This window comes from Mauremys reevesii, linkage group 24, assembly GCF_016161935.1.
Source record: "Mauremys reevesii isolate NIE-2019 linkage group 24, ASM1616193v1, whole genome shotgun sequence".
Classification (NCBI taxonomy): domain Eukaryota; kingdom Metazoa; phylum Chordata; order Testudines; family Geoemydidae; genus Mauremys; species Mauremys reevesii.
In genome coordinates, this window is record NC_052646.1 from 8,210,432 (window position 1) to 8,230,084 (window position 19,653).

The 19,653-nt window shown below is 42.1% G+C and overlaps 1 protein-coding gene across 10 annotated transcripts in view; it reads right to left on the reverse strand.

The window, feature by feature from the left end:
• POGZ (pogo transposable element derived with ZNF domain) overlaps nucleotides 1–19,653 on the reverse strand; it is a 65,106-nt gene that overhangs the window by 44,550 nt on the left and 903 nt on the right. For 9 of the 10 annotated variants that reach the window (XM_039512296.1, XM_039512294.1, XM_039512292.1 and 6 more), the window contains exons 2-3: nucleotides 4,166–4,290; nucleotides 2,058–2,216 (exon numbers count right to left, since the gene is read on the reverse strand). In XM_039512296.1, the coding sequence (XP_039368230.1) occupies nucleotides 2,058–2,216; nucleotides 4,166–4,289 (283 nt within the window). In that variant the 5' untranslated portion in view covers nucleotide 4,290. Of the gene's footprint in view, nucleotides 1–2,057; nucleotides 2,217–4,165; nucleotides 4,291–6,411; nucleotides 6,679–19,653 lie in introns of those variants that run through there. The other variant, XM_039512287.1, reaches the window with a different exon arrangement.

The window sequence follows — 19,653 nt, forward strand, 5'->3', positions numbered from 1 at the left end:
TGAGGGGGGATTTGATAGCTGCTTTCAACTGCCTGAAAGGGGGTTCCACAGAGGATGGATCTAGATTGTTCTCAGTGGTAGCAGATGACAGAACAACGAGCAATGGTCTCAAGTTGCAGTGGGAGAGGTTTAGGTTGGACATTAGGAAAAACTTTTTCACTAGGAGGGTGGTGAAGCACTGGAATGGGTTACCTAGGGAGGTGGTAGAATCTCATTCCTTAGAGGTTTTTAAGGTCAGGCTTGACAAAGCCCTGGCTGAGATGATTTAGTTGGGGACTGGTCCTGCTTTGAGCAGGGGGTTGGACTAGATGACCTCCTGAGGTCCCTTCCAACCCTGATATTCTATGATTCTGTGTGCTGTTACTATGGTGAGGGTATTGGTAAAGACTCATAACCATTCTGAATTTGTGGGTATGTATAATTTGTTGAGTCTTTCTTCCTGTCTGTTGTACTGGAACATGTTCCATGGCATCTAGTTGTACAAGATGGTTTACTTCTTCTCATAGATGATGCTCATGAGAAGAGTCCTGATATGGTGTGATGATGCCCCATGCTCGGTAAAATGGCCTTAGTCGGTGGCCAAACATCTGGACAGGTTGTGTAATATGTGCTGGTTGTCAGAGGAGGTTGATCAGATCCAAATTGCATCTTGGCTGGTGGTGCCTGGGTCTGAGATCTGAAGACCTCCCATGGGTCCCATTGTGCCCAGTGCATTGGGAATGGCATAGGAGGACACATCCATGGGTTAGCCAGCCATAGAATCATAGAATATAGGTAACCCATTCCAGTGCTTCACCCTGCAACTTGCTCGTTGTTCTGTCATCTGCTACCACTGAGAACAATCTAGATCCATCTCTGCAGACTAAATATGTGCCATCATCATCATAAATGAAGATAATGAACAAAACCCCATTGGACTGACCCTTGGGCATTCGCTTGATACCCACTGCCCACTAGACATGACATGGATGATCACCACCCCCGAGTCCAATGATCTAGTCAGCTTTCTATCCACCTTATGGTCCATTCATCCAGTCCATACTTGACCCTTGGATGGATGCTATCTCAATGTCAGTTGAGTGCTGGCATCAAACGTGCTCACCCCACTGGCCATCGGCAGCGAGGGTAGTGATCATGCTACAGAGGTTCCTCTTCAGAGGTTCTCCATGGGTTGGAGATGTCTCTCTCTTCCTCGATTTTCTGGAGGAAAGGGAACTCGCTCTGTCCAGTGAGGAGGCACCTGGAGAATCCCCGATGAGGTTTTTCCAAGGTAGACCATGGCGTTAGGGATTTCTCCATAAGGATCCTTTTAAGTCTGAGATCACTATCCCTCCTTGCTCCGGCTGTAAAGTTGCTCCAATGGTTGCAATTTTGAGGGATGTGCGTCTCCCTCGGGCAACGGATGCACTGTGAGTGTCCATCAGAGACAGGCATAGCTTCCTTACACAAAGTGCAGCATTTAAAACCAGGGAAGCCTGGCATTTTCATTGTCCAATTTTGTCATAGTACAAGGAGATAGAAACGAAGAGGAAGGCTCTCCGAGATTTTTTTTTTTTTTTTAAATGGGGAAAGTCTAAGTCATTAAATGGAAACCTAAGACTAACTATGAACTAACTACTGGGAATTAAACTTAACAGTAAGATTAGAAATAGTTTTCTAGGTAAATTTTTGACACTGCCGTTGGAGCTCTGTCTGCAGCCAAGGACAGTTGAGAAGGAACTGAGGGGGTCGGGCTGCGCAAGCGCTAGATGAAGTTCCAACAATACCGCGAGACAGCTACTGCGCACGTGCATCCTGACCAGGCACTGCTACCAAAAATCTCCGATTAGCAGTGCCGGGGTGCACCAATATCTGAAGTGGAGCACTCACAGGGACAGCACTCAACGAACCTACCGTTTTTAAAAGAGGTCTCCTATCCAAGTACTAACCTGACCATTCCTACTTAGCTTGTGAAATCTCACAGGATCACAAGCACAAGAGCGTATAGCTACCATTATGGCCTAACATTCCCCCCTGAACACCCACACCCATAATATATTGAAAGCAATTCTGCTTACCATTGTTGTTTGCAAACAGCGTCACTAGTGTCTTCTTAGCACTGTCACTGTTTTGAGCCCCACTGCTACTGACCGATGTAGCTGTAGAGAGATTACCTCCTATGGATGCATGGGCAACAATCGGCAGAGGGGCAGAAACAGGCTGCAGACTCACTGAAACTGCCAGGAAGGAATTTCATAGTCACATTTAGAAAAATAACACAGAGACACTACAAAGTTTGCAGAGATGCCATAACAGCATGCTGTTTGGGCATATTGCTATTGTATTACACTAAGTAAAACCTGTAGTTTCAGGTATCCTCTTTTCTAAGCCCAGTATTTCCTACCAAGCTACACAAGTAAAAAAGGCATTTGGCCAGTTCAAGACCATTGTTACTTATTTGCTAAAACAGATTATTCCCCATCCCCTGCTGAATTATTTTCTCCTTGCTGATGCCACTCTGTCTGCCACAGAAACCTCCCTCTAGCTCTGCTCCAGCTGGAAGAACATGAAGAAGCAGATGGCACCAAAAAGCAGCAGAACTACACCCTCCCTGTTGGAGGCACTGTCTTATCCTACTCACCTACCAATATACCCAGCATCTACTAGCTTGTGGTTTCTTGTAAAAGCCCTGGTGTTGAATCCTTCCCCAAATATCCCATGTTAACAACATGATGCAAACAGCAGCTAGTCAAAAGAAGTTAAAAAATTAGCTGCCAAGAACACCCCCAGAGCACCGCATAACAGGATTAGAACCTAGGTTCATAGTAGTTAAAGATGCAATAGGCCAACTACCCTTGAACTAGAGCACAAGATAGTCCCTAAAAGTACCAGATATTAAACTGATGCTATTCTTGATCTTAGCCAAAAGGCCAAGAAAAAGCAATTCAAATGGCCAAACAAACGACTAATTTATTAAATATGCCAGTCTGTTCCACCCACATGCACAGCTAGGAAAGGACTTAAAAAAAAACAACAACTCCTCACAACACACACCAGGCTCAATAAACTGGAATGAACCAGAAGGATAGTGAGTAAATATTTTTTGATATTATTCATGTTACATCTACTCTTGAATTTTAAATCAATTATTATCGTGATAATTACCCAATTTAAATATTTATTACTTTATCCCAGCCCCGTTCAACATGTTCATAACAGCTCAAGTCAATATTTATGATGCATCATTCTTATACAAATACCTAGATTGGGTAATTATAACTGGAACTATTAAATCAAAACTGAAAAATGAGAAGTGTTGTATCTACCTATTAAGTCCCTTTAAATTAGTCTTAACATTTCTCTTAAAGAAAAACAACAATATAATAAAAAGATATTCTAAATCACCAAATTTAATTATAAACAGTACGGACTTGAGATCCTTCAAGCATGCATGCTTTGAAGTCAGTAGAACTACTTAGGTGTTTAAAGTTAAGCATACATGCACTTGCACGATCAAGACCAAAATCAGTTAAAATAGTGAAATAAAGTGATTTTAAAAAGTAATTAATCAAACAGGTTGCCATCTTGACAGTCTGACAATATAGGCTAGGACATAGGAAATGCAGTCTGCTGTTGAAATTAGTGGGAGAGTCAGCTTTTCAAAGCTGTTGGAATGAGCAGACTACATAACAGTAACATTTGCAAAAGTACTTTGTAAAATGTAAAGCACTATATATACACACATACCCACAATGTTATTTAATATCTTATTCTTATACAAGTTATAAATTGGGTACTTTTTAAAACAATCACATTGGTTGATTTAACAATAGATGAACAACTATTAACCAAAGTTATTACCTTCAAATAACTTTGAAAATCTCTAATTCCACATTAATTCCATTGTTAAACCGCATTTCCTGCCTCTTAATAAGCAGGAGGTCCAGTCTGCTGAAGTATAACCAGAAGGTCAGCTCCTGCAGAGCCATATGAAAGCTCTGTTCACAGTTACACATCAGGAATTTCTAACTGTTCAGAAAATTTATGTTTTAATATATCTATTATTTGATAGCTAAATATTTACTGAACAGCACATAAAGGGAAACTTCAGTGATTAGTTAAATATAAATACTGTGTTATACAACATCCGTATCTTGCATAACTCTATACTAAAATAGCTTTTTACCCGTAGCAGTTTTATCAACTGAATTATAATCTTCAACAACAGAATCTTCAATCACGTCACTGATTTTCTGCCATGGCTCCAGCTCCTCCTCCTCACATTCCATAAAAAGGTCGGTGTCTGCCATCCTGTAAAGGGAAGAGAGGAAAGACCCTTTATTGGGTGTTGAGAAAACTAGATTTCGTCAGACAGCAGAAGTCTCATAAAACAAAGAATCCTAATTCCAGATCCACTAGTAATGTCCATTATTTCTTCACTGGGGTGGGGGAAAATGTGAAACTTGGAACTGCAAATTACATTTTTCTTTCTTGTGTTTTAGAATTTAATCCACATGCTACTTGAAATGGATTTGTTTGTACTCATTTCAAAAAGAAAATTGTTTTTACCTTAAAACATCAGGATTTCAAATCTTTACATTTCTGTTTCAGTACTGCCAACCATAGGCACCAACTTCCTCAGTTCCCAGAGGGTGCCCGTGCTGACTCTGCCCCAGACCCTGCCCCCACTTCACCCCTTCCTCCAAGCCTCCACTCCCGCCCCACCTCTTCCCGCCCGATCCCACCTCTTCCTGCCCCAGCTCCTATCCCCAGTGCCTATGCTGCCATCCCTGATGGCTCAAAAATCATGATCCAGAATCCCCAAATTCATCAAATGTCTTTTTTAAAAATCAGGAGATTTAAAAAATAATAATGATTTTTGGTCTATCTTCTGGTTTTTGAGCACTCCCCAACTACTCTCAGTATTTGTGTGACTACTGCAGGCTGAAAACGTCAATCTTAAATGTGTGCACACAAAAATGCAGGCCTCTGCTCCTCAGCCCTGCCCAGAATCCTCCTCAGCTCCCCACTAGCAGCCTTTCACAGGCACTAATTCCCCAGCAGGCTCCTATAGCCATCTCTGTCAACACTATGCTTCCTTGTGGCAAAGAGTTCCACATGTCGAATATAAGCTAATTTTAAAAAAAGTGAATTTCCTGTTATCAGTCTTATAATAATTTCCTTTCCAATTCACTGAATGATTTTATATTATGAGAATTGTAAATAGGAATGCCTAATTCACTTTCTCTACACCACTCATTTTCTATACCTCTAGCATGTCCCCTCTTATCTATATTTTGTCTAAAGTAAACAATTCCAAACATGTTAATCTCTCTTCATGTGGAACTCTCTCCTTCCTGATAATCATTTTTGTCACTCTTCTCTGAGCTCCAATTTCTTCTACATCTTTTTGAGATATGGTGACCAGAACTGAATACAGCTGAAGGTGTACCATGGATTTATACAGTGGTAATATATTTTTCACTGTTATCCACTCCATTCTTTACACATCCTAACATTTTGTTTGCTTTTTGACCACCATTGCACATCAGAGAGAAATTCTCACTGAGCTGTCTACAACAGTGGCCACGTCTTTTTCCTGTGTGGTTATACTTAATTTAGACCTCAGTGACACATGTAGGAGTGCAATACTAACACATAGATTGTACATCTTTAAGTTGTTAACTAAACATTCAGACGATCAAGCCAGTATTAAAACAAGATGGAAACTGCTTTGCAGTTTGATATTAGCCTCTAGCATCACAAGGAATGTCTCTTCTCAGATGGTAAGACAAGCACCAGTACCAGACCTCCAAAAAGTTGGTTTTAATTATTACTGTTCAGTTCTACATATAGGTCTCCAATAGGGCTTTACACCTTGATAACTCCTGGGCCAAGCAAAATGGAAACATCATTCTTGTAGAACTAGGTCTGCATTGTTTCATTTAGCAGGTATTAGTCTCTAAACTCCATCTCGACATGTGGTTCACCAAAAAATTCAATTCAATGGCACATTTATGGCCATGTCTACACTAGAAAGCTTACAGAGGCACAGCTGTACTGATACTGATCGCTTGTGGAGCTGCTCTATGCCGATGGGAGAGAGCTCCCCTGTTGACATAATAAAACCCCACCTCAATGAGCGGCGGTGGCTATGTGAATGGGAGAAGCTCTCCCACTGACACAGCGCTGTGCACATCACCACTTAAGCTGGCAAAACTTATGTCGCTGGGGTGAGGGGGTTCACACAGGGATAGTGTAGACATGGCCGTAGAAATCTTTAACCCAGACCAGTAATTTCAAAAACGGTATTACATTTTTTTTAAAAGAAACTAGAGGTTTTAATAGGTTACCATGAAAACTTTATTTCCTAATCTTCAAGACTGCTTTATTGATGTAACCTATTGTCCTTTCCATCTACTATAGACCCACCTGAATGGGCTGAATGCAGAACAAGTGGCAGTTCTGTAGCATAGCTAAATGAGGCTTCACACTTGCAGAAAGGATTTTTCTCCTCTTGATTATGTTTTGGTGGAAGAGGAGACTGTTGTGATTGCATTTTGTCATCTCTACCACCATTTGACAGCCATTAAATCTGATGAGAAACATTCTGAGACAGATTGGCCAAAGTAAACAGCTGACAATAGAAAACAAGCAAAAAAGTAATCCAGATCATTTACAGACAATCTGTGTTATCAATAGCCAAAGAAGCAGAGCTGACCAGAATGCTTAAATACAGACCAAGATTTTCATTAGCTTGCTGTTATAAGGCAATTTTAATTTTATACAGTATACCATAAATTAAGTAATCATACTGTGACTAAATGCAAGTCAGATCATTGAGCTACAGTCATTTTACTCCTAATACAATCAAAGTTCGAGCCAAACAAAAGTTGTATCTCTCACAAACTTCAGGACATAACTCACTCGAAAGCAATTGTCTAAAGGAGAATGGTTTTTAATGCATCCAAATACTCAGTCATGATTGCTTATGAGTACCTGTTTGCTGGGTGTTGTTAATGGATCACAGACCTGGGTGGGGTCAATGGGTGTACTAAACACCTTCCATTCAGGCTAAATGAGGGAACCAATAAATGATCCATTGTTTACTGATAATTGAAACAATGGAAACCATCACCTGTGAACTGAAGCAGCATGGCAAGCCTGGACAGTGACTGGACCATGCTGGCTAAGGGGTCTTCCTGAAGGCTGATAGCAAATGCAGGGATTGAGTAGAGGGGATGTAAGTGTCTGAGGCCTTGGCTACACTTGCACGTTATAGCGCAATAAAGTCGCCAAGAGTGCTCTACCTCACTCCACGTCCACACTGGCAAGGCACGTAGAGCGCTCTGACTCCGCGGCTGGAGTGCTCCTGGTACTCCACCTCCCCGAGAGGAATAACGTTTGTTGCGCTCTCACTGGAGCGCCGTGGTGCCAGCGTGGACATCTAATGCGCTCTGATTGGCCTCCAGAAGTATCCCACAATGCCTGTTCTAGCCACTCTGGTCATCACTTTTAAACTCTGACACCCTGTCCTCAGGTGACCAAGCATCAGACCCGCCCTTTAAATTCCCTGGGAATTTTGAAAATCCCCTTCCTGTTTGCTGAGCCAGGCGTGGAGTGCTCTCAGAGCATCTTTCCAGGTGGCCATGCCTCCATGCGCCAGGCGATCCCCAGCATGGAGCAATGGGAAGGTGTTGGACCTCATCAGTGTTTGGGGGGAGGAACCTGTGCAGTCCCAGCTGCGCTCCAGCCGTAGGAATTATGATACCTTCGGGCACATATCAAAGGCCATGATGGACAGGGGCCATGACCGAGATGCAGTGAAGTGTCGCGTTAAAGTAAAGGAGCTGCAGAATGCATACTGCAAAGCCCGCGACGCAAACGGCCGCTCCAGTGCTGCCCCTGCGACCTGCAAATTCTACAAAGAGCTGGACTCAATACTTGGGGGCGATCCCACCTCCACTGCAACGACCACCATGGACACTTCCGAGCCCAGCACAACAAGGGGGGGTGGGAGGAGGAGGAGGAAAGCGTGAGCGATGGTGCTGAGGCAGGGGGAGACACCCCAGAATCCTAAGATGCATGCAGCCAGGAGCTGTTCTTGAGCCAGGAGGAAGGCAGCCAGTCGCGGCATCCGGTGTTTGGGGAAGGACAAACAACAAAGGAGGTTCCTTTCGGGAAGGAAGTTTTTAGGTATGGGCTCTTTGGGCGAGGATGGGGGACCATTGCTGCACACAGGCAAGCTGCGTATGGGCCAGGGCGGAAGCCACATTGTAGAAGAAGACCCTCCCTTGCTTCCCTCGTCACCCTCAGCAGCAAGATATCTTCCAGGACGAACTCCTGTGGAGAATGTTGGGACACTGTTCAGTGTAGGTGCCCCCTGCAGCTGTTGGCTCTCCCCAAGGCACAGAAACCCAGAGGACAGTACAGCCATGAAACAATCAGCCCCCATGGACCCTGTGCTTACTCACCATTTCTGGGGCTCCCGTGGGTTATGTGCATTCGCTTTGGGACAGGCAAAGTATGTTTTTTGTGATTGCCCTCCTTAAGTGCAGTGGAATCACTACTCTGTGTGTACAATGCTGCCTCCGTTAAGTGTTGCATTTTGCCTGTAGAGGTGCAACCTTGAGATCTCAGCTGTCATTCTTATCACCAGCCGACAGACTGAGAAGACTCCAGAAGAGGCCGCGTAAAAGCAAAGTAAACGAAAATCGAAAGACAGAAGGAGAGCAAAAGGAGGATCTGCCAGGAGAACACGATGCACCGGCGGCAAAGCACAGAACAGCTGATTAGCATAATAGAGCGCCAAGCAGACTCTATCCAGACGCTTGTTGCCTGTCGCCATGCAGGCAGGACACTACCATGCTAGCCCCGCCCTGCCTCCAGCCTTTGTCTCAAAACTCTTCTCCTGTGCTCCCATGTCCCCTCCAATCCACCTTCTCCAATATCCGGGTTCTTACCACCCCCAGCTGCCTCCTACCCCCTTAGCTTCGCCATCCACCCACGAAAACTACAACCCTTATTCACTGCACTCAACCCTTCTCAACATGCCTTATAGCCATCCTGAAGTGCAGCACTCAGTGCGCAGCACTCCAGACAGGATTCAAGAGTATGAGACCAGGACATACTCAAGCTTATGAATGAATCTGTCCCCACCCCACCCTCTTGCCCTTTTGGTATTTCTGTGTTACTTTGGTTTTTTTTCCAAGAAATGAATTTTCTTTTCAATAAATGGAGTTTTTTTACTTTGAAAACATATTTTATTAGTGCATAAAGCAAAATATACCTTAGCCCAGGAAAGCAACAAGCACTGCAAGTCAGTGTACCAAACACAGCCACTGCACTTAACTCCTGTGAAGAGCACCAGACACTACTGGTGGCTTTCAGCCTCAAATTGCTCCCTCAAGGCATCCCTAATCCTTGCAGCCCCACGCTGAGCCCCTCTAATAGCCCTGCTCTCTGGCTGTGCAAATTCAGCCTCTAGGTGTTGAACCTCCGAGGGCCATGCCCGAGTGAAGCTTTCACCCTTCCCTTCCCAAATATTATGGAGGGTACAGCACGCAGATATAACCGCGGGGATGCTGTCATCAGCCAAGTCCAGCTTCCCATAGAGCGCCAGCAGCCCTTCAAACAGTCAAAAGCACACTCCACAGTCATTCAGCCCTGTTCCTGGCTGCTATCCAGGCTGTGTAAGGTTTCATGAGCCACGGCATTAAAGGGTAAGCGGGGTCTCCAAAGATGACAATGGACATTTCGACTTCCCCTACGGTGATCCTCTGGTCTAGGAAAAAAGTCCCGGCTTGTAGCTTCTTGAACAGGCCAGTGTTCCGAAAGATGCGTGCGTCATGCACCCTTCCGGGCCAGCCTGCGTTAATGTCAATGAAATGACCACAGTGATCCACAAGCACTTAGAGAACCATGGAGAAATACCCGTTTCGGTGAATGTACTCGGAGGCTAGTTGAGCTGATGCCAGAATAGGAATATCTATCGCCCCTCCACAGTTAGGCAAACCCATTTGTTCAAAGCCAGCCACATCATGCACATTACCCGGAGTCACGGTTCTTCTGAGCAGGATGCGATTAATGGCCCTGCAAACTTGCATCAACTCAATTCCAACCATCGACTTTCCCACTCCAAACTGGTTAGTGACCGATCAGTAGCTGTCTGGAGTTGCCAGCTTCCAGATTGCAATAGCCACCCGCTTCTCCACCAGTAGGGCAGCTCTCAATCTCAGCACACAGTCCCATGAAAGTGGCTTTTCTCAAACGAAAGTTCTGCGGCCACTACTCGTCATCCCAGACTTGCAGGACAATGTGATCCCACCACTCAGTGCTTGTTTCCCGAGCCCAAAAGTGGCGTTCCACGGTGGAGAGCATGTCCATGAATAAGACAAGCAATTTCATGTTGTATGCGTTACGTGACTTGATATCATCCTCGGACTCCTCACTGTCACTTTGGATCTTAAGCAGTAACTCGACTGCCAAACGAGACATGCTGGCGAGTCTCGTCAGCATGTTCCACGGCAGTTCGTGCTCTATTCACACAGACCAAAAGGGAAGACAAAGCGCGCTCTGCACCGAAACCGTTGAAAGATCGTGCCAAATGTGAACAGAAACACAGGGATTGCTGGGATGCAAAGTGATGCATCACGTGGCGTTGGGACAGGATCCAGAATGCCCCGAACCCCACGCCCCCTTCCCACAAGCCACAGCGCCAGAATGGGAAGAGGTGCTCTGTGGGATAGCTGCACATAATGCACCGCTCCAAATGCCGCTTCAGGTGCCGCAAATGTGGCCACGCCAGTGCACTTGCAGCTGTCAGCGTGGACAGACTGGAGCGCTTTCCCTGGTGCGCTCTCCAAAGGCTGGTTTAACCCAAAGCACTATACATCTGCAAGTGTAGCATGGCCTGAGAGAGATACACAGAAGCACCAGAGCAGACAGACTCTCTGAAGTGGTGAAGGATACATCCAGAACCAGCATGGCCCTGAGAGAAGCCTAGGAAGAGAGCTTTTGGGCTAAGTGCTGCTGACTGGAAAGGGGCTTGGAACTGTGAAGAAAAGAAAATTTCCCGTTGTTTGGTTCCTCCTGCGTTCAGGGAAGCAGAATGTTGTACATTCTTTGTAAATAAACAGGACTGCACCAAAGATACCCGACTCTATCATCAATTTCTTCTCCTAAAAGAAACAACCCTCAGAACCCTGAAATTTGGCTACCACTTCAGTCAAAAAGGGGTAACAATACTGACTTGAATGGGACTTCTTTAATTACAAAAAAAAAAAAAAGATTGGGTAGTAAGCGCATGAACCAACTCCACAGAGTAAAGTTATACACAATTGTTTGCAGGACTGAAGCCTAAATAAGACTATACACAAGGAAACAATGAGTTATGGGATACAACAAATACTCTGTAATTATATTCAAAAACAGAGGAACTCAAGAGGGTTAGGTTGTTAGGGCAACACAGTGGTGGTATGTGGTTAAGCATGAAAATCAACTTGGGGGAAAGTACTGAACCATTTTATCTTTTAATATTAGTTCATAGACCTGATTAGAAGCTTAACTAAGTCACATACAGTTTTATTCAGAGTAATAGCAGTAGCCCCCACTTTTCTCCACTTTCATATCTGTAGAATAGCAGGGTACTGAGGTTAAAAAAACCAAACTGTTGCACATGACTAGAGATATGGGCTTCCTCTAAATACCTTTTTTTAATCATTCTTAAAACATATGTTTACATGTATTTAAAAATATAACCCGAAGTGACAACTCTTCGCAAAACTAATAGATTCATATATAATAGGCATTAAACCTGAAACAAGTATCTATTAGTAGGAAAACAGATTGTCATTTCATATTGTGAGATGTTTACATGGCATATATCTGAGATCCTTTTATTTAAAAAAAAAAAAGTGCAAAATGAGGCACTTGGTGTAAAATGTAGTGTTCATATTCCGTTGGGGAAGAGGAGGCTTAAAGAACTGGATACACTGTTTCAAAACTGTAATTTTTCATTAGCAAGCACTCAGCAGCCAAGTTTTGTGCAGCTCCATGCGTGACATTTTATTTTAATTATTTAAGTATGTAAATTCACATCAGTACAAATCACTTTCGAAAACATTGTGGATTTAGTGCTCGTGAAAAGTGCTGGACTGAGACTAGATTTCCTTTACAAGGTTTCCCAAGGAGAGAAGCAGGTGTGGGGAGCCACGTGGCTCCTGGGCAGGAGGGGAGGTGTGGCGGTTGCTATAACCGTCCATGTCTGAGCAAGGATCATTCACATAAGTAAGGGTTTTCAGAACTGGGCCTTTACTCATTACATCTATTTATGACATTTTGAGTTTTTTTGTTCTTCACGTCTTTCTCTTTTAATCAAAGAATGTTTACAGGATATCAGGAACTCTAGACAAGTAAGTTAAGTTACATGACAAAGATAGGTCATAACTGCACTGGGAGGTAAGTAAAAGAAAAAGAACAGAATGAGGATTTGAAATTGTACACATTCATCAACAAAATGGCTACTGCTGCTTTTCTTGCATATCTAACAAATAACAAGCAAATGCATTTATGTAGCTGTTGCTATGAGAATCCATACTAAGAAAAATGATCAATTCACCCTAATAGTTTACTCTTTTTCTCCTGGCAAGATAATGAACAAAAAGTTCACAAATGTAACATACTATTTGAGCCGGGTTATTCCAGTTTAGAACAACCAATCTCCTTTACATCTGTTTAAGCACGTGTCCATTCAGTAACCCCCTTACTCCATATGTCCACTGAACTCATACAAATATTTGCTTAAAAGAAGCTTGTTCAGTGAACAAAAAACCTGGTAACCAATGGGAAAATACAACAAATGAACAGCTGACTGGTAAAAATAAGAATCTTAATTGCCAAATAAAATATTAGAAAAAAATCCATAACTCATCATCATGCATTTGACTAATTGTACATTAGAGTTAGTATGTTAGGCTTCTGTGTTCCTTTAAAATGAATTAAACAAGTGTTTTTCATAAAAACTTCAGTAAAGATCTCTCACAATATGGAACCAGCTCCAGCAATAAATTGCTTAGGGAGGTTGTGGAACCTCCATCTCTGGAGATATTTAAGAGTAGGTTAGATAAATGTCTATCCGGGATGGTCTAGACAGTATTTGGTCCTGCCATGAGGGCAGGGGACTGGACTCGATGACCTCTCGAGGTCCCTTCCAGTCTAGAATCTATGAATCACTTTCAGGGGAAAACTATTTTTCTTAAGTAAATTATTCTGTTGAATTATATCACCTCTGCTATTTCTATTATTTAAGTATCACTACAGAGCACTCATCAACATAGTATCTGAGCATTTCAGAAACATTACTAATGTATTTTATTTATCTTAATAACCCCAGGAGGCAGGGAAATATTCTCCTCATTTTAAAGATGCTAAGACTCAAAGTGACTTGCCCAATATTCCACAGGATGTCTTTGCACAGTCAGAAACAGAATCCAGGTTTCCAAAGTCCTCGTCCAGTGCGTTAACCACAAGACCAAACTCCCCCTCATTCAAAATAAGAATAATTTCTGGATGACAAAAGATAAGGAAACACTCCCTGACAAATAAAACAAAAGAAGGCTCTGCAGCATCAATCTACCTTTAAACTCTGCATAGCAGGGAAAAATAAGACTCCGTATGTCCTAAATACCATTTTTTTCTCTCCTTTGGTTCAAATTTATAATAATTACATTTGAACTTATTTTAAAAAATCCAAAACCATGAGATAGATCTATGCACGTTTCTAGTAGGTCATTGTCTCAATTAACAAATGCCTGCATATTTGTGATTTTAAATAATCATCCTCTTAGAAACATCTAGAAAAGAATTCCATGCAATAAAGCTTCGCTGAGATAATAAAAGAATGGTGACACTTAAAACAGTAACCATTTGTCTGGAGTCATATTACTCCATACTAAATGAGCAACAGTGCCTACACATAATATTGATGGGCACTTTATAAATATTTAAGACAGACAGTCAGATCTGTACACTAAAGCATGCATGGTACGTCTATCCAGTAAGGTAAAAGCTATGAAGTTTAAAATTACATTAAGGAAATCTTTCCACACATTATTAAGAATACATAATTCAACACCTCATAATTATTCAAAAGATGCTAAGGTAAAACATTAAAGACACTGTAGCTACAAGCTTTCTTTGACACTAACTTGCATTAAGTGCATGGTATTTCATCTGTTCATATCAACTCAACTAAGAAAATGTCTTCTCTCTTCTACAATGTAGCAGCTTTGTTTTTCGTAGCTTTGATCTTGAATATTTTTGTAAGTAAGAAGCCCTTGCTCAATAAAATGATTAATCCCAGTGATAAATACTCTACATTTAGCTTTTCAGCTTATAACTGGCAGATTGCTTGCTTGCTTGCAAATATGGATGCCAAAAAAAACCCAACAATCACTAAATGTGCTAAATATACTACAAGAAATAAAACATTTTAGATGCATTTCCCCCCCCCCCGCTGTCAGCTGAAACGTGGGAAAAGACCTTTATAGTGTTGAAAGCCAGTGTGTATTAATTATACATAATTAATTGGCACAATTACAAAATATGGCCCCTTTGGCTTATGTGGACCAACATGGCTCATATTCATCTTTACCACAAGGAAAAAAATCATTAAGCCAATGGTCATTATGTTCTTGTATTAAAAAGGTTAGCATTTGATTATACATTCTGCTAAAACAGCTACCTTCACTGGTGGAGAGCCAGCAATAAAAATTTGAATTTGCATCCAAGTAGACAGATTACCCTAAATTTGAGAAAGGTCTTTTTTCCTTCTTGCCTAGCAGCAGAAAGCTGCTTGTCTCTTTTCTAATTTCAGCTGAAATTTGGCATCTGATCTAGGCTCCAACTGTATTTATTAAAATTAATAAACTGCCATCCTGTACAATTAGATAGATATAAAATGTAACAATTATGAACTGCCATTTTTCTCCAGAAAGCTTGACGAAACAGCTAGGAAGAAGGAGAGTTTTTCTTTTTTGTTTTAAAAATTTAGTGCTATTTTTAAACCTTCAAAAAGCATCTCATCAAACAAAATTCAGTTAATTCAGATCCTACCAACAAAAAAGCCACAAATTAAGGTCCTGATTCTCAACTAATATAAGATTTACCCTAGTGTAGCTCCATTAACTTCAATGTAGTTAGTAGTAATTTATACAGACGTAAGTACGTGAAGAGAATCGGGTCCCAAATGTGTTTATCAGAAGCACCTGTGGGTACTGGAGTCTACATGACAGCTGTAGAATAAGACAACTGTGGCTCACTGAAGTGATATCTAGGTCATGAGATTATATATTTACTATTTCGCTCTCAAGTCTATATTACTTGACACAAAATGAGTTACACCCCCCAGACCCGCCCCCATACAAAAACTTTTTAAGGACTGCAAATTCAAGATTCTCTCTACAGTATTCTTGAAAGCTTGCATGACAGGACATGCTATTAGTGTACAAGTTTTATTTAACGTTTTGAATTTAAAAAAATAAATCTATATAAATCAACACTTGTTAGGCTACTGCTGGTGGCCCACTTTCTGCTAAATAGCGACCTCCTCTCCAACACAGGCAGTCTTGGGGACAGAATATTGGATCATAAGTGAATATCCATCCTACTACATGGGTGGTTAAAAAACAACTTTGTTTTAAGATTAAATAATATTTTCTATTTCTATAGTGTCATTTAGTCTAGAAATTCAAAGCTTTTTACAAACATTACTTAATTCTCACAACATCCACATGAAGTAGGGAAGTATTTTTATAACCATTTTATAGATGGGGAAACTGAGGCAAGGAGATGTGAATTGACTTGCCCAGGATCAAATATAGCAGGGGTCTCCAACGCGGAGCCCGTGGGCGCCATGGCACCTGCCGGGGCATCTCTGTGCACCCGCCTACTGGCCGCCAGACAAGCAGCCGCCGAGAAGCGGCAATGACAAGAAGTGTTGCCGCTGAAATGCCACCGATTTTTGGTGGCATTTCAGCGGCAATGCCTCAAGATGATGCTGTTTTTTGGCGGCATTTCAGCGGTGACCCTTCTTGACATTGCCGCTTCTCGGCGGCATTCCGGTGCCTGCCACATGGAAAAGGTTGGGGACCACTGAAATATAGCAATTTATATAAGAGCATTAAAGAGAATCAAGGAGCTTTGACTTCTGGTCCCCTGCTGAAACCATTAGTTAATACTGTCTCACTCAACATAAAGCCCTCCTCATTATTAAAACCAGAATCAAAGCAAAATAGAAACAGATTTCCAGTCTCTGACCTTTCAGCTCCCCCAAATTAATTAATTGCAAATTATGTCATTTTAAACAACATTCAGCACCACCAATGCTCACAAATGTGGATTTTAATTTAAAAAACTTTATTCACAAATACAACAAACATGGTGAGAAGTACTTGACTTCATGTGAATTTACAGGGTATAAAATGAAGACAGTTATCTTTTAAAACAAGGGAACCTGCAGGGATGGTCAGTCTAAGTATTGGACCATATCATGTTGTTAATTAATTTTTTAGACAAAACTCTGCATTGATTCCAACGGGGATCTTACACTCATGGCCCACTGTTTGCAATTTAAGATTGAATGCTCATCATGGAAATAACACTAAAACAGGAATGTAATTTAATCTGAACACAACACAGCAAACCTATAAACTCTGATTTAAATGTCTGGATTTATTTCTCCCCAAAGAATATAGCAGGATAATTTTAGTTTGAACACAAAGGGATTGAATCCTGCAAGTCTTAGGTAAAATATCAATTGAAGGCAATGGGCCCTGATTCATCATTGCCCTGCAACCCCTCTTATGCCAACCAAGGTAAACTGGTGCAAAGGTGAAAGCCTCTCCAGGAGATCTTTGCAACTGCTCTCAGGCTCTCAATCAGGGGGCATTCTGGGATGGGGCCAGGAGAGGAGGTGTGTCAGGGGCAGGAGGCATGCCCAGCACACAACTGTGCCCTGATGATTCTGTGCCTACAATAATGCCCACAGAGGCCACTGAAGGAAATGCATGATTTGGGCTGTCCTAGCTGAGAACTAGTAGATGCACAAACTGCCTTCTCTCTGTCCCTTCACTAGGGTAGAATCTAATCAATGAGTTTTGACTAAGAATTGCAGGATTTGACCCAAGATTATTATCTGTATCCCAGAAGATTAATTTTAAACACTAAATTATATAAGCTTTGTGCACATTCCTTGCCAAACAAGTTCATCACCATTTTTTACACCAGTCTGGATTTACTACCAAAGATTTTATTCAAGAACACTTATAATATATCCCAGCTAATACTTCAGTCCTCTCCCACAACTGTTGTTTTTCTCTCAGTGTGAAAAAATATCATCTGCATTAATATGTAATTGCCACTTACATTTTCTTTCCCATTTACTAAAAAAACAAGACCAGGATAGGCTTGAAAACAAAATAAAGTTAAAAAAAATGGAACTCCTTCACATGAAAAACAAAGCTAAAACCCTAATGATGCTTCATTTGTTTTTTTATCAAGGACGTTAGACATAAATGGAATGTATAAATGTATCGAGTCAACCACTCTCCCGCTTCTAAGCCCATCTCTTCTCTCCATCCCACCTCCCTTCTTGCCTCCATACACTCCCCTCACCTAATCTGTCATCTTGTTTCTTGACTTCTGTATGTTGTCCCCCTATTTTGATTGTAAGCATTCAGGGGCAGGGAACATGTTTCATCTTTACAAGAACTATGATAATTGATGGCACTGGAATGTTTCTTAATAACATATAATAAAGTAATACCATGATTAGGGCAGGATATATTCCTCTGCTATTGAGGCAAATCCTGCAAGATCCTTACTCTGACAAAACGCCCATTGACTTCAAGGAGTATTTTGCCAAAACAGCATATTGGATATAAAACCGAAAGCAGACTGGATATTAGTCGAAAAGCAAAGAATCTATAATGGGTTTCATATGATGTTTTAATTATTGTTGATATGACTATTTTGACTCTTTATAGCACTTCAGGAGAAGTTCGTGGGGGGAGGAGGGGAGTTGTTTGATATGTCAGAGTCTAACAATTACCTCCTCTAGGGTAAGGCAAATTTATTTTTCATTGGCTGATGTGGTTCATTTTAGTTCACTGGCTACCAGGATTACTTTAAAGGGCATATTAAAATGTGTACAAATGTTATCACTTTGGTTTGTTACATGTTTTATTAAAGGCTTTCAAGTGTGGGACAGCTATTAATTAAAATGTATTATTATTGTACATTAAATTATCATCTGTTCTTACATTTTGAACTGCAAAAGAAAAAAATATATTTAACTTGCTTTCTGATATACTTGTGCATCTAGACTAGCCTTATAATTTTGGGGTCTCATATAAGAGATCCAGGCTATGGGAGAGACTTGCTGGGAGCCTGGGCATGCCCATGAACAGCAGGTCTGTTCAGTCTAGGTTCTTATAACATCTTTGGCACTGATCTTGCAAATGTGCAGGAGGACCCACAAAGAACCCCACTGACTTCCATAGGGCTCTTCCATAGGAGTCTGGACATATGAACCCAGTTGAAAGATAAGGGGAGTAATTAGTGTCTGAGCATTTGTGATGTGATGCTCATAACTACTAAAAATGTATCCATACATACACATGCCAGGGAGGGGGGAGGGAGGAGGAACCAGAACATTTGCAGAACCCCAACCCAGATTGGGGCTCCAAGCAGATAGCGGCCAGAGGCCGTTTGGAATGATGTGGTGGGTGGATGAACCAGGTAGTGTCTTGTTTAATTCACACTGATGTGTAATTTAGAAATGTGCATTAAGATACATCTGTTAATTTCTGTGACCTCCAAACTGCTGGACAGTGGGTAGTGGGATATGGATCAGGGCCATTAGTCTCAAATGGCTGCACGATGTCCCCCAAAAGGAGCAGCAGCCCTAAAAGAATAAGTCACTTGTGCCCTGCTTGATGTGTCTTGGTGACAGCAACTACTGCCAAGTTCACAAAGCAGAGAGCTTCTTGTTGATGCACGTGGGATGTTGATGTCTGAACCCATCCCCATATATTCTTCCCACCACAACCTGGCAAAACGGGGTAAGCAGAGGGCATTTTAAAAGATGCCCTAATGTTAGGTGTCTGAGGTTTCTCAGACACCCACTCATATCAGACACTCCGAAGGGGGAAAAGCAGTAGGGAAGCTAAATGGTTCCACCTCACGCTGGGAGGAGCGAAAAGCATGTTATGGGGACCTCCAGCTTCATTGAGGCAGCCAGGCTGAGGGGAACCACACTCACTCCCTAGACCCAACCCCCTCCACTCTGGGGAGCAGCAAGTATGGCCAGAGCAACCCCTCATTGAGGCACTCAGGCCAAGGGGTACCCTCTGAGAGTGACAGTCAGGCTAAGGGAACCGCCTCCTTTCTCTGAGGAGAGTGGGGGGCTGGATAAGGGGACCCTATCGCTGAGGTGGGTAGGCAAAGGGGGGGGCTCACTCTGAGGGTCGGGGGGACAGCAGGAAGGCCAACCCCCGCCTCACTCTCAGAAGGGCAACTAGGTGGACTCCCCCAGTTCATTTTCATGTAAAAGGATGGGGGTGGCACCTTCCCCACAGGAATAAAAACAGACTAGCTTCCATTTGTTGCGGCTGC